General features: G+C 48.4%; 1 protein-coding gene across 1 annotated transcript; it reads left to right on the forward strand.

Annotated features, from left to right (window-relative positions):
- The first annotated feature begins 10309 nt into the window (after window positions 1-10309).
- Window positions 10310-11046, forward strand: LOC124305676 (uncharacterized). The gene is made up of 2 exons (XM_046765317.1): window positions 10310-10426; window positions 10492-11046. The coding sequence occupies exons 1-2, from the start codon at window positions 10324-10326 to the stop codon at window positions 10851-10853; spliced, it is 465 nt and encodes a 154-aa protein (XP_046621273.1). The 5' UTR covers window positions 10310-10323; the 3' UTR covers window positions 10854-11046.
- Window positions 11047-13664: the final 2618 nt, after the last annotated feature.

Raw genomic sequence — 13664 nt, forward strand, 5'->3', positions numbered from 1 at the left:
GTCGGCGCGGAACAGTCTCCTCCCAGGCGCGTCGCCCACCGACTTCCCATTGGCTATCCTCCTGGGCTGCGAGGAGGCGAGGTGAGGCGAGGTGAGGCGAGGCGAGCAAGGAGAGGCGAGGAGAGACAAGGTGAGGCAACGAGAGACAAGCCAAGGCAAAGAAACCCGAGGCCCCGCGGCCGCGGGCCCAACGTCCGTCACACTCACGGGGGGCCGCCGATCTCTCCTCGGGCCGATTAACCCCGGCTTCTTCAACCCCCGCGGACTTTACGAACGAAGTTTGCGCCATTCGGGGATGCAGCAAGGATCCTTGTTTGATTGCTTTCTTTCCTTCTTCGATCTTTGCTTTTAACAACGAGGAAAAGACCCTCTCGTCAACCTTGATTTACTCACTGTACGACAATCCGACAGTGCAAACACATCTAGACCATAAAATTAATAAAGAATAGGTAAACCATATTTTTGAGGTTGAATCAACCATAAAATTGGGTTGAGGACGTTCCCATGATCGATGCCGATTGTTCGTTTTTCGGTTTAGATGTAGCTAACATTTTTTATTAATCTTTCTCTCTCTCTTTCCATCTAGTACTCTTAGTATCCGTGCGCATTATCGATCATTGTGCCCACAGCATAAGCCAATACTCACAATTTTGGGTATCAAAGCCAGTTGGACTTGAATACATCACCTTTTTATACCGGCCGGATGGTCAACCCAACCAAATTCAATCGCGATTCGAATCGTCTGTTCGAGATTTATCTTTTTTCCGAACATACACGTTCATTTCATATTTGGCACTCGAATGATCCAGTCGATATCAGAGCTTTTCGCTTTTCTTTGTATTTCAAATATATCCAATCACATTAGTGCTAAAAAAACACCTGCGAGTAATCAAAATATTGTAAACGATCACGACACATTAATTTTTTATTCCTCTGCAAAGAATTAATATCAATATCTGTATGGGTACACGTTCAACTGTCAAATTAACGAACACAGCCTCACCCATTCAACATATACATATATCAGGAGAAGCGATTGGTTTCAGAATTAAGAATGGTGGAGGTTCGGTGACAGGCGATTGGTGTGTTACAGCTCGATCATTTACATAATCCTTCATTCGTAAGGTGGGTGGGAGTTTCTCAATATCATCGTACCTACGTATCAAACAGTTGAACAAGCCGCAACTGTCTGTGTGCATAACGTGAATGTATGCAATGTTGGGATTCGAAGGACCGAATTATTGCGGCCGCAAACCCGACGATATTTATATATATACATACTTCTCTTATTAGGGAAACCTCGATAGTTACGTAAAGTGTCAATGACTCACCCGCGCGGAGTTACTCCCGCAGATTGCGAAACTATTTTCACCAATTTCTCAACGGAAAATAAAGAAGCAAATACAAGAAAATAAGAGACAAAGGCAAAAGTAAAACGAAGAAAAGAGAAAAATCTATACTAAACCTCGACAGCTGTTGCAGGGTAAAGTACTTTTTTCATCATCCCGGTATGACTGGGCTCGGTGGGTTGAAACCGAATTGATAAACCTAGTAGGATATGCCTAATATAAACGGGTTTTTAAATTTCGAATCAACCGATTTTCGCCCCTCAGTGAGCACGGCTGGACCTGAATCCGACCAGAAATAGGCTAAATACGCACTGGACACTGCAGTATTGGTCAGTGATCACTGGCCAGTGACCACAATCCTCGAGGTAAACAGTGATTATCCGCAGGTGGTGATACAAATGGGATATTGACGGAGAGCTATTAGCGGCTTGTCTCAATTACAGATTTGCGCAGCAACGGTCTATGGTCCATTGGCCATTCGCTGTCGTGATAGACTATTCGGATTACGGTTTAGACCGGCCGTCCGATAATTCTCACAATTTCTCATCGAAAGACAGCGAACGTCCACAGCCGTGAGAAAAGCGTCGCCTGCGGAAACTGCCTCGAGTGCAGAGAGTCAATGGTCGCCGATAAGCTGGCACAGCTGCGATCGAAGAGGAGGAACCAAGTTGCTTGCTCGAAGACTGAACATCGTTCATACGCGTCGTGGATATAATTACGCGAGTACTCGAGGAGCAGTCGGTCCGGGGGCGTTGGAGAACACCTGGATGCACCTGTCTCTTCGACTCTGGCAGTCAGCTCGAGCCGCCGTCGCTGCCAGGTCGCTCAACCATGACGCGGCACTCCACTTCCAGGTAAACGACACACAGCCAAGAGTCGAAGAGACGCTGCAACGACAGATACGGCCTGCAGCGGAGAACGCCGAGAGTCTTGGCTCATCCCGCCGAATGGCCGTTACGCTTTTCTTGTCGCCTCTACACGAGACTCTGATCAACCGTCGACATTGTCATCCCGATGAACACCACTGACGAATGTTCTTCTCGCAGGATTCAGGGAGGGAACAGAGCTATCCGCAACTCGATGTCTCCAATGCTTGGGACACTGTGTCAGAAGCGTGTTTTTGCCTGAGAAACGTAACGCACGGTCTTCTTTTGCCTCGCAGCCGCGCAAAACCAACAATCATCCAACGATCACATGGTGATTCGTTCTGGAGCTTGACGCGAATTGATCAGACCGAAAGATTTTTTCTTTCTATTCTTCTCGTTCTTGATCTCTACGTCGCTGAAAACGTCCTCGAATAAGATGAATACTGTTTATGACTGGAGTAATGTATTATTTTCACGATTCCATGACTTTCTAGGGGGCAGTTACGGTAGGTATCTGTATTTGAGCACCTAATCGCCCGTGGACCGGCTTTTAAGCGTCGATTCAACAGCCGGAAGCGATTCGTAACAGAATAGTCCGCGGGGCAGTGTAATGGCAGGGCAAAAACTGGCACCAGGTTAGAAATAAAAAGTTGAGGCTCTTCTTCACGTTCAGTTACGAAACTGACGGTGTATACCTGCATTTTCTGAATCCCCCGAAGCGGGGAGCACGAATTCACTTGACTTGGGTAAAATTACGATCTCGAGTCGAGAACCATTACGACCAATATCTGTTCGGAGCCCGACACCGAGGAAGAAAATAACGAGAGCAAAATGGGTGAAACGCATTTTGCACAAGAGCGGAAAAAATGAGGGCAAAAAAATCGGCCGCGTTGTTTACCGGTCTGCCTGCCGGGGGCAAGGCAGTGGGAATAACGGCACCGCAGCCGCGCCGGGACGAGCTTATGCTAATGTTTAGCCTCCGAGACACAATTCGCGACAAGGATGCAAGGCTATCCGTGCAGCGAGCCGGAGGCTGCGGACCTCGCGTGACGGGCAGCGGGTGCCTCGTAGATCACGCGGTTGCCGTTAACCGCTCGATTAATCAATTTCCGCACGCGGAAAATCGATCCCCTCAAGCAGACTGATCCGTTTTTCGGAAAAGTCACTGGCCGTCCGATTGACTTCGAGTTTCGGCGCTACGGCGTCGAGCTTGAGCTCCGTTGGTCTACTTTTTTAGGTGTTTGGGTTCATTCATCGATTCGGCCGCTAGGTAAACCGGTTCAGGACGTAACTCCGGTAGCCCAAAACACCCGGTACTCCAGCCTCTCTTCTCGATTTCGGTTTCACTTAGCTCCTAGCTCCGTATTTCAATATCCACGAACTTTCCTGCAACCCCTTTTTCGCCGCCCCGCTGAAAGTCTCACTGTCGAGTTTCAGACTCTGCAGTATCACGATCCAAAGAGATCTTTTCATTCGTTGTGCAATAATAATTAGCAAGTTTCCGATACTGACTGAGGTAGCGAATGATTATCGATATTGGAAAAGTGATGTGATCAATACGGGAATGGAAAATCCTGAACGAGATGACTGGAAGAAACAATTACCTTCGATACACACCGAACATGTTTGGCAGTGGTCATTTAGAGTCGGTGGTGCCGACGGAGGATCTGAGAATAAATAAATATCTGTATTAAAGGTCCAGGGTGATATTGAACACGAATATTACGCGCTGCACAATGTAATAAACCCATTCCAGCAAAGGAAAAAAAAGGGAGAACCCAGCCGGGCTGTTTGACGTGTGAATTTTTCGACCGCGATCATCAGACCTTATTACATTGATCAGCTGCCGAACGGTGGCTGTCGATACCGATTTCCTATACCCACACCTGCGGACGGTGTGGATGGACTGAGGCGCGTTTTCGGGCAAAGACCGACACTCGGAGCGGCAGTTTCGGAGGATTATATTGTCCGACGCACACGCGCACCGCGAGATTTGCGGTTTCGAAAAAATAATGAGGCGGGGCTTCCGATCGCGGCCTGCGGCCGATCGTCTGTGGCCACCGTCTTTCGTCCGGATCTCTGGCTGTGGGTAAAGCTCGCGGTTCACCCATACCCAGCGAACGGCGTTCATTCACACATGTAAACGATAACTGGGGCCTGGCATGGGATCGCTCCAGAGATGGATTAAATTGTGAAAGACTCCTGCGAGGTGAAGTCAAGAGGATCGGAGTCACGTGCGACCTCAGTGGGACCGGAAACATGCCGCATAAAGACAACTAAAGACTAAGTGCGATCGAGATGGTTTGACCCAACGACACGGCGGACTTGAATTCGTTTCGAAAAATGACCCCTGGGTGATTTAAACCGGTTTTTGATCCAACCTCCCGTCGCAGCGACAAATCCACGACGCGCTATCTTTCGATTTTGGAACTTTTTTGGCTGCGGGACTAACGACGCCGATCGAAAATTCGCCCGTTCAAGATCCCGAGTGCAACAGTAGCGAACGTTGAACGAGTCAAGTTTTTAGCCGATGGAAAGGCGGCCCACGTAGCAACGCGGCTGAACGCCTTCCTGCAGTCTGATCTCGGCAATCTCGAGGTCTGAACACTTTCTTACGCGCATTCCGAATCTCCAGGATCCCCCGAGTCTCAAGCTTGCATCGAGTTTATCGGGTAACTATAAGTCTGGTGCCGAGTACAGGCACTGCTGACGTTTTGCACCATTTACCTTTGAATTTCGAATTTTAGATATCAGGATAACGCAGACGCGACCGAAAACGTCGCGTCCCGAAGAACGATGGACGAAAATTGTTATTCAAATTACAACCGACTGCTCGACTTTTTCCGGTTGCTTCCTTTGGTCATTTCGAAGAAAGTACGCATCAAAGCCAGAGCCACGACATTACGCCTGTGTGCGAAACGAGAGCGTCGAGAAGAGCCGCGTGCACGTAATTCGTGAATCAGAGCTGAACTATCGTCTCTATCAGTGCTAGAGAGCCCTACTTGGCATGCAGATTGAATATTCCACGAGATTAGCGTTCTCTCGACTCTTTCACCAAAAGAATTCAAAATTCTCGTCTCTTCTCACCAAGTCTTCAAGTTTTACATCCCGCAAAGAATGTCCTCAGTTTCCCAGTCAAGTTTGAATAAAAAAATTTAAATCGAACCGCGACACGAAAATATTTTGCACGTGTCTGAGAAAAATCACAAACTCCCGTGAGAAAATTTTCACGGTCTACGGCCCGAAATTTTTCGCCAAGCATCGAGGGTCAGGGGACGAATCTCTGCGGCCTGATTCAAGCGATACTGGACCAGGAGGCTTCGAGGTTGTGCGAAGGTATTGTTGGCTTGTGTCGCGGGTTGTCCGGGTGACTGCAGGAGCGTGATAGCTCACTCGGTGCAAGTCCAAGTCCGCCCTCCGTGGAACAGCAGTCATAGCTGGTCACCCACACCGATGCAAACGAGTCGATCCGGCTGGTGGAATCGTACGTGGAGTAGAACCGCGTTGTCTGTCTACTACGATAGAAGTCCGAGTGAAAGCTAGGTGTGGAATAAGAGGCGTGACAAATTGCAGAATTGGGTCATCTATGCGAAACGTTGCGCCGCTGGAACGGCGACAGCAGTACAGACTTATCGCCGTCGGCGTGGGGGATTCGCTCGTGATCGATGATAATAACGCCGCACAGGGGTTAACGACATCGATCGAGCTTCGCTCGGTTTTCATCGATTTCCAACGTAGTTCGTCAAGTTGTACCTATCCTTAAATCGGACAGCGACAGTTAGAATTTTTTTAATTTGGTGATAATTAGCGACACGCACCACGGTGACGATGAAGTGAAGGTTACGTATAGAAAGACCGTCACTCAAGTTTTTTAGGGAAATACCAACTGCTATGAAATTGTCTGAAACATCCGCTCATTGTTTGTTTGCCGATTATTTTTTCACCCGCAGATTTAGTCAACTGACTGATCGAGGTTCTCGGAACAAAGTCACCTCGGCGTTTCCGACAGTGTAGGCGGTATTCGGTATTTTCGAAGAACCTGCGATTGATATTTGTTTTTTACAAGAAAGAAGATCGCGGTAAACTTTATTTTTCGATTCAAAATGGCCGCGGAGCAATCTGGAGAACGAGCTTGCGTTCGTTCGGTTTAAATAACGAGTTAACGGTAAGCAGTGAGCAAGAAACGAGAAACAGAGGATAGGCAGACCTCAGACCATGCGGATTGTAAATGCAGGAAAAATCAGGTGGCACACAATGGGGCTAAGAATTTTTTCGCCTCACTTCCGCCGCGAGGTTTCCTTATGCCGTACTTATAACCATACCTATACCTATACCTTCAATTTGTCGTTCGATTTCTCTTCGCGGCATTGAGCCACTAGATACGGCTTCGTTTTTGCCGGTGCAACAGGCGGTTCGATCGAATATGCAGCGGCTGAACGACTCTTTGCCGTCAGACTGCGTAGTCGTATAATTGAGCAAGGTGCAGAAAGAGACTTTTGGCACTTGCGCGAGTCGAAATTTAGCGACTGCGTTTGACCCTCCAAGGTTCGCGTGAACCTACTTTGAAGGAAACGAAACTTAGAAATCCTACATTGACCCTCCAACTCCTAAAACTTGAAGTACCAAACCCTACTTTGACGCTCTCAGTAGACGATTGAACCTATTTTGATGGTATTGGATGAATGATCCAATTGCTTTTCAACCGTATTTAATCAACATTCTTGAGAAAATAAAAACCCTTTCAACTGATTGAATATACAGAAAATACGATTAAACGCATGTGTAAACCAATTCCTATGCGTTGGGATTTTAATTTAATTTTATACGGTTTAGTCGGGTTTTTTGTACTTCAATCATGACCAATCCGAATCGATGGACCTTTATCAGCGGGTCAAGATTTTGAGCGTTAAAGGAGGGTTTCAAACAAGCAGGTTTAACCCCATCTCTGGAGGGTTGAAGGAGGTTCTAAACGGCCTCTAGTTTCAGCGTAAGCTTGGGAAATTGGGAAATTTTGGACATTTTTAGCGTCAAAGTAGCTTCTGATATTGCATTGAAATAGAACATGCTTCACTATCTTGAAACCGTACGTAGGAGCTCAGTAGACTCTAAGTTTGGACTCGGGTGAAAACGGATCGAAAGCACGCTTGATTTTGAAAACCAGTGGACGAGCAACGTGTAATTCCGCCCTGTCGAGGCACCTACTCGAGTTTAACTCTGAACCGAGCGAATGGCGAACCATTGTGCGGGTAAGGCCTCTGCACGCCAGTATCATAGACAAAGCGTAGGATTATTTTTCATCCCGTCAAAGGAAGAGTGACTGCATTGTGCTCGGAGTAACAATGGTTTCGCTTTTTGTACCCGGCCTTGTTCGTGTTACACTTGTTTGACTTGTCTTATATAGGTAGAAGAGCTACTTCCACCTCTGCCCGTAATCCCAGTCTCTCCGACAACGGGCGCCTCTTCTACCCGTCTCCGATGACCCAGGGATCTCGATCACGACCGAGTTTACATCGAATTTTATCGGAAGGCGAATCCCCGTGAGGTCGTTACTTGTCAGAGACACGTGGTACGTCTACCATCACCCTCGCAAACTGTCCTCGGCTCGTCGTCAGTCTCGTCGCAGAACTGTAAAACCTGAAACTGCATCGTACCTGCGGTTGGGAAGGTGATTCTTGAAAATCAGCGAAAGTGCACAAAGAAATTACGATATTCATTTCATTCAAATCCGCCCAATTAATTGGACTGTCGTTATGGTTGATTCTATACCGAACGTTCGATCATTTCACAATAAAGTACAACGAGGTAATTGATTATACTATTTCTATTCGCGAAATCGACTCAGTAATCAGCGACTGGTGACTCGTAAGAACGTTGGGCAATGTTGCAAGTAGCTTGATTGAATTATGAAAATTGAGTGGAATAATCCGTCACGTTTTCTTCCGCTCATTAAAACGCGAAGACGCGCAGCGAAGGCAAGAATCGTTCCGACCGCGCTACGAGCGATTGCGGTCCTGGACTTTTTTTATAGGCGAATGGAGTTCTTGCGCGAAGCATGGTAATTTTGAGGAATAATAATCTTCGAGGAAAGAATACCGGGTCGGGAGGTTAATTCAGAGCCAACTGTGAATCCGATTCCCATTTCCCGGCGGCAGCGCGAGTCCCGTTGTGTGTCAAATGTGAAATGAGGGCTCGTTTCGGTGTATCCGCGTTACAGCCGCTTGCTTCTGGGTGTAATATCATCCGTACATGCGGTCCCATCTAAGCCTAACAAAAGGCGATCGGGAGCGAGGTTCTCCGCAACCTAGGTGGGCATGCTGGTAATATAAATTTATTAATTTCACGGGTTCCCTTATTTTTCGAAGGGGGTGGCCCGGCTCTCTCGGGGATGAGTCGAGCCTCTCCTCGCCACTCGAATCACTCCATAACCGGCGGCCGGCGGTGACGTAGCTTGTTCAGGCGGAACCCCCTGCATCGAGCCGTACCGAATCACGGCTTCCTGCCCCGATGCGGTACCAGGCCACGTCCTCAAGCTCCGATCCTCGCCAGTCGCCTGCGACGTCCAACTGCGACGCGACTTTCCCGAATCGGCGAAATCACGAGGATTCTCAGCCGAAAATCGAGAGCTCGAGAGCAACCCGCTTGGGATGAAGTTTGGTCGAGGAGTCGAGTGATCGGACCACGACACGCCGAAACTCCGTTGCCGTTACAGTATCGTTCGGAGACAAGCCACGAAACTCGAAAGTGGTGCGAATTGAACGTCGATGGGACGAGTTTGACGCTTTGGAAAATCGTCGAGGTACCGATCGATCGCGGGGTCGGGCGATGGATCATTTGGTTCGATAACCGAGGCGTGGAGGCTAGAGGCTAGGATACGGGTGACGAGGCGATAATGGTAGACTCGATGGTCTAGGCACGTCGGTGCACGGACTCGATAAGATCTTGGATCAACTCCGGGGGACCTCGGGGGCACCGGGTCGACTTGTGAATCGGACTGTACTAGGTGTGAGTGCGGGCCCGGCGGACAATGAGAGTCGTCGGAATCCCTGGGCCCGCAGGGAGTGACGGAGGGCGCGCGCAGCCCGCGTTGTCCCTGCATCTCATTCTTCTCCTATCGGAGCCAAAAGACAAACGCACAATGCCGGCGACCCCCGACGTCAAGACGGATGGATCCTCTTGTTCGCGGGGCACCCCGCGAATGCCGAAGAGCTGCTCAACATCGCGACTTATCCAGCATGTCTCCGAGATCGAGAACCCCGATTACGTCCGCGGTGAGGCCCGGAGCCGTTTGATACTCGCGCCTCGATTTGAGACATCATCGACGCCTTTGCTCCGTTCTACAAACGTGACGCAAAGTGTCCTCAGGTACGATTCACCGCGGCGTTGTAGAAAGCCGCGGCGTTCCGTGGCACGTGGGGGAAAGGCGGATTGGCAGCGTTTCGAAGAAAGGACGTCGGTCGTCCCCAGGATGTTGGAATGATACACATTACCGGACTGTCATTACATACACTGGCCTGCAACTCTAGCCGGAAGAAGCCGCCTCCCCCGCTTATCGTCCAGCCTACCACGACGCATGCACGTTGCGCTTTCCATCAGCGGAACCGCGGCCGTATTTTCCTAGTTTTCCTCGCGCCGTTTCGTTCCCTCGTCGAGGGCTTGATCCAACGTCTTTCGACTTCGTCGGAGGAAATGGAAGGTGTGACGTGCAACGGAACGTTGGTCGAAAGACGATCCTCGAGTGTCCGGAGGCCTGAATTTCGAGCTCGTGGCAATGCGGGGGGGGGGGGGGGGGGGGGGCGGACGATTCGGTGAACCGGAAGTGCGGGCGGTTGGTCACGGATCGGAGAACTCGGCCGTCGCGTTCCTCCGAAAACGCACGGGATCGGCCGTCTGCATCACGGAGGTGATTACGCTGAAGGTACGGCAACCAGCGCTGTGATATAATAAAAAAAATAAATATATCGTCGCAGCGATTCTATTTGCGCAACGCATAACGAGTCTCTCCCGCCTCTGAACTGCATCCGCGCACATATGCGCGTACAATGTCGGCTATAAAAGGAGAGCGTTGATCGGCTGATTCGCGCAGTTTGTAACGAACATTTGTCGCAAGGATGCAGACTCCTCGAGGGCTTCGCTGCAACCTCGGCATCCTCGCGCTCCTGACGGCCGTCCTGATCCTGCGGACCGACGCCCAAGCGCGCGGGGTCTTGAGAGGTGAGCGAAGAGGAGAGGATCTTACATTTTACCTTGCAAAATTTTTTTAACCCGGTTTTACGCAGACGCCGCCATCCGAGCCGCCCTCGCGGCCATTTCCGGCGGAAAACTGCCCCTCAGTGACGATCGTCTCGTCGAACTTATACAGGAATACGTGCGACGCGTCGTCGCCGCTCAGGCTGACGGTCATCCGTCGGACGGAATCGAGGCGGCCGCCAGTCTTGCACAGGAAGCTGTGTCCCAGGTTACCGCCGCCTACGCTGCGGCCATATTTCAATCTACGACGGCTCCGGAGGCACAGCAGCTATTCGCCAGGTTCCAAGACACCGTTGATAGGATCGTCCAGTTCGCCAAGAGTGGCGACTTTGGGATCCGCGGTATTGATCGGCCCGCCGATCGAGGAAACGAGCGCCGGTTCGATTATTAGATACTTTTTCTCACCTCTTCTTCGATAGGTGAGAAATTCTACGACGTATGAATTTGTATGCGTAGATTAGAATTCCTACGCGTAGGTTCTGAGCGTCTTAATTGCGATGAAACTTCACCATCGCGTTTTGGTGGCTGTGAAATTGATTCACAATTTTTTGTCAAATTATACTTGATAAATGAATTGCAAACTTCTCGAAGTTCTTACACCCAGTTTAATTTATCGATTTTGTATTTTTATTTACATCAAGTTTGTCTCGCGATTATTTCTCACCCAATCGAACAAGTTGATAATAAATAAGTTGATAATGAAATCGATACGTTGATGAATCGTTCGATGTAGACGAAGATTCGTTAAAAATTCTTCGACTTCACCCTGGAATTTCATATAAAGAATGAAGATCACGAAATCCTCCAAAATTTCAGATACGTAATAATAAATTATAACGTATTTGTATTTTGTTCCTAATTTTTCATATCTGTAGAAAACAATACGATTATTTAAAAATGATTACGCCTATCTGTTCGACCTACGCGCTAAATTACGGACAGGTATTTGCGCACGAGTCTCAGTTTTTATTCCGAGATTTGAATCCGGCGGTCATACAATATCTGGATGTCCGAAAGTGTAAATTACTTTGCTCCGCGTACATGTATAATTTATACACGCGTATACGGTGAGCAGCAGCGACGTGCGGGAGTTGATAATCTAGCGATGTAGGATGGAGAATCTCCTCCCGGAGTGACCGGAACTGCGCCTATGCTCGCGCCGGAAGTACCGCTGCCACATGTAGTAATATAAATTGTAATGCCCTTACGGTGTGTTCTTCTAATTTTTCTCTCTCTCGCTCTCTTCTTTTTTGCTTCTCCCTGCTTTGTTTTGCTTTGTGTCGTTTCGTTCGGTTTTGTCTCCCCCTTTTCCCTTCTCCCCGTGTTCGTTTTCCTTTTGCCCGTTTTCCCCTCCTTGCCGCCCGCGTACGCGACTCTCTCAAATTTGCATTTAAAATACCGGAATCTACCATTGTTGTGGAAATTGCCAAATTTATTTTTAATATGCTAATATAATTAATGTATGTACCAGCTGCTGTTCTTTATTATTATACCTACGTATAATGTTACCTTCGTAATTTATATTTTATACTTATAACCTAACGTGTATTATATGTATACGCTATACAGCTACGTATACTCGCCATCGTGACACGATTAATCCAATATTATACCGACTTTGTTTGCCGATTTTTATTTAAAAAAATTTTTTTTTCAATTTATTTATATAATAGTTAAATCACTGCGGTATTTAGTGAAAACTTTGCCCATGCTAATAACTATAACAACAACTATGTCCTTGTCACAGTTTGGCGCTTTTTTATTCAACGTTCGATCTTGCCGCGAGATTTTAACCATGGTTATTACCATTGTTAGAGTAGCAGCTCAGCTGATTTCTAAATCGTCGCGCTAGTATTATGTACGTGTATACTCGTATTATATATCTTTCGGATAAATAGAAACGTCCTTCTACCCGCAATTAAAATTTTTTTATCTTCTTATTATAGTTATACACGCTTCGTACCATAAAACAAAAGAAAAACACTGCGGTTTAAAATAATCAAATAATTGAATTAAACCATTCATTAGATGATTGTAGGAACAATCGTTGAAACGACTACAGGAATATCTCGTGGCTCCGAAGCGAAGAAAACCGTAATCAATTTTCATTTCCTGTGTTTTCCGACGGGGTTTCCTTAGATTTATCACCAGTTCGAGTACAGGATTGATCGGATGAAAGAGGCAATATCGATTTTGCAGAAAATGAAGAATTCGCGTTCTGGTAAATGCAAAGGTTGATGCCGGGGTCCAGGACCCCTGCCCCCGGTGTACGGACATATCCTATACCAGTGCCGCACGGCATCCGGCGTGTATTTTGCTTTTGTTTGTTCGCTATACACGTACAATAAACATGGGTGGCTATCGAGCACGGCTACCGCATCTCCGCTACCGTTGCCTGCAACTTGCAAGCCGGCTAGCATCGCTGCCTCCCTCGAAGAAAACAATGCCGCATTGTCCCCCAGGTCGGCAGGCAGGCAGGCAGACGCCGCGACTTAAACTACCACCTCGAGAGATTAAGCCGCACGGTAGATATCCTATTTGCTGTTTTTGGCTTTTACGCCTTCCCGATCCGCGAGGCCAAGGCAGCCGGGACGGAAGATTTTTTCCCTATCGTATCGTGGCTGCCGGTATCCGTTAATCGTCGAGAGTTGGCTGCTCGCCGACGAAAACTGGAGAACTCGATAATCGAAAAAGGACAAATTGACACCGGAGCTCGGCGAGAGACGGGATCGCGACCATCGAGGCTCGAGCTCGGACGTGGAAGGGGTTGGAGCGGCATTCCGAGGGCATAACTCAAACACGGATCCTCCGAGCACGAGCCTCGAAGACGGGTCACGACGCCACGTGTGCGGCCGCCGGACGACGACGTCCTAGAAGCCTAGATTCAACCACACCCTTCCTCCTCGAACGCTCCTGCATCCTTTATCCGTCCCGAGGCGATATAAATTGGCGATGTCCGAAGGTTCGGGAGTGGAAATCCCTTCCCAACAAATACATACGTCGAGAATTTCCATTTTTGGAACCCGACGGGATCCGGAACTGAGAATAAACAGTCGACAAATTCGCATGCGTGAGATCTTGGTTGAGACTCGAGACCGGCGACTCGGAGGCCGTAGAGATAATCAGGATCCCCATCGGGTGCGTGTAGTGCAGATACCTGTAAAAATTCTCGCCGCGATGTCGGCGTCTGTTGAACCTCGAG

This window comes from Neodiprion virginianus, chromosome 1 (assembly GCF_021901495.1).
Source record: "Neodiprion virginianus isolate iyNeoVirg1 chromosome 1, iyNeoVirg1.1, whole genome shotgun sequence".
Lineage (NCBI taxonomy): Eukaryota > Metazoa > Arthropoda > Insecta > Hymenoptera > Diprionidae > Neodiprion > Neodiprion virginianus.

Coding starts and splice junctions, on each gene's coding strand:
- LOC124305676 (XM_046765317.1), top strand. CDS start 10,324: ATGCAGACTCCTCGAGGGCTTCGCTGCAACCTCGGCATCCTCGCGCTC. Junction 10,427..10,491: donor AGCGCGCGGGGTCTTGAGAG/GTGAGCGAAGAG, acceptor GGTTTTACGCAG/ACGCCGCCATCCGAGCCGCC.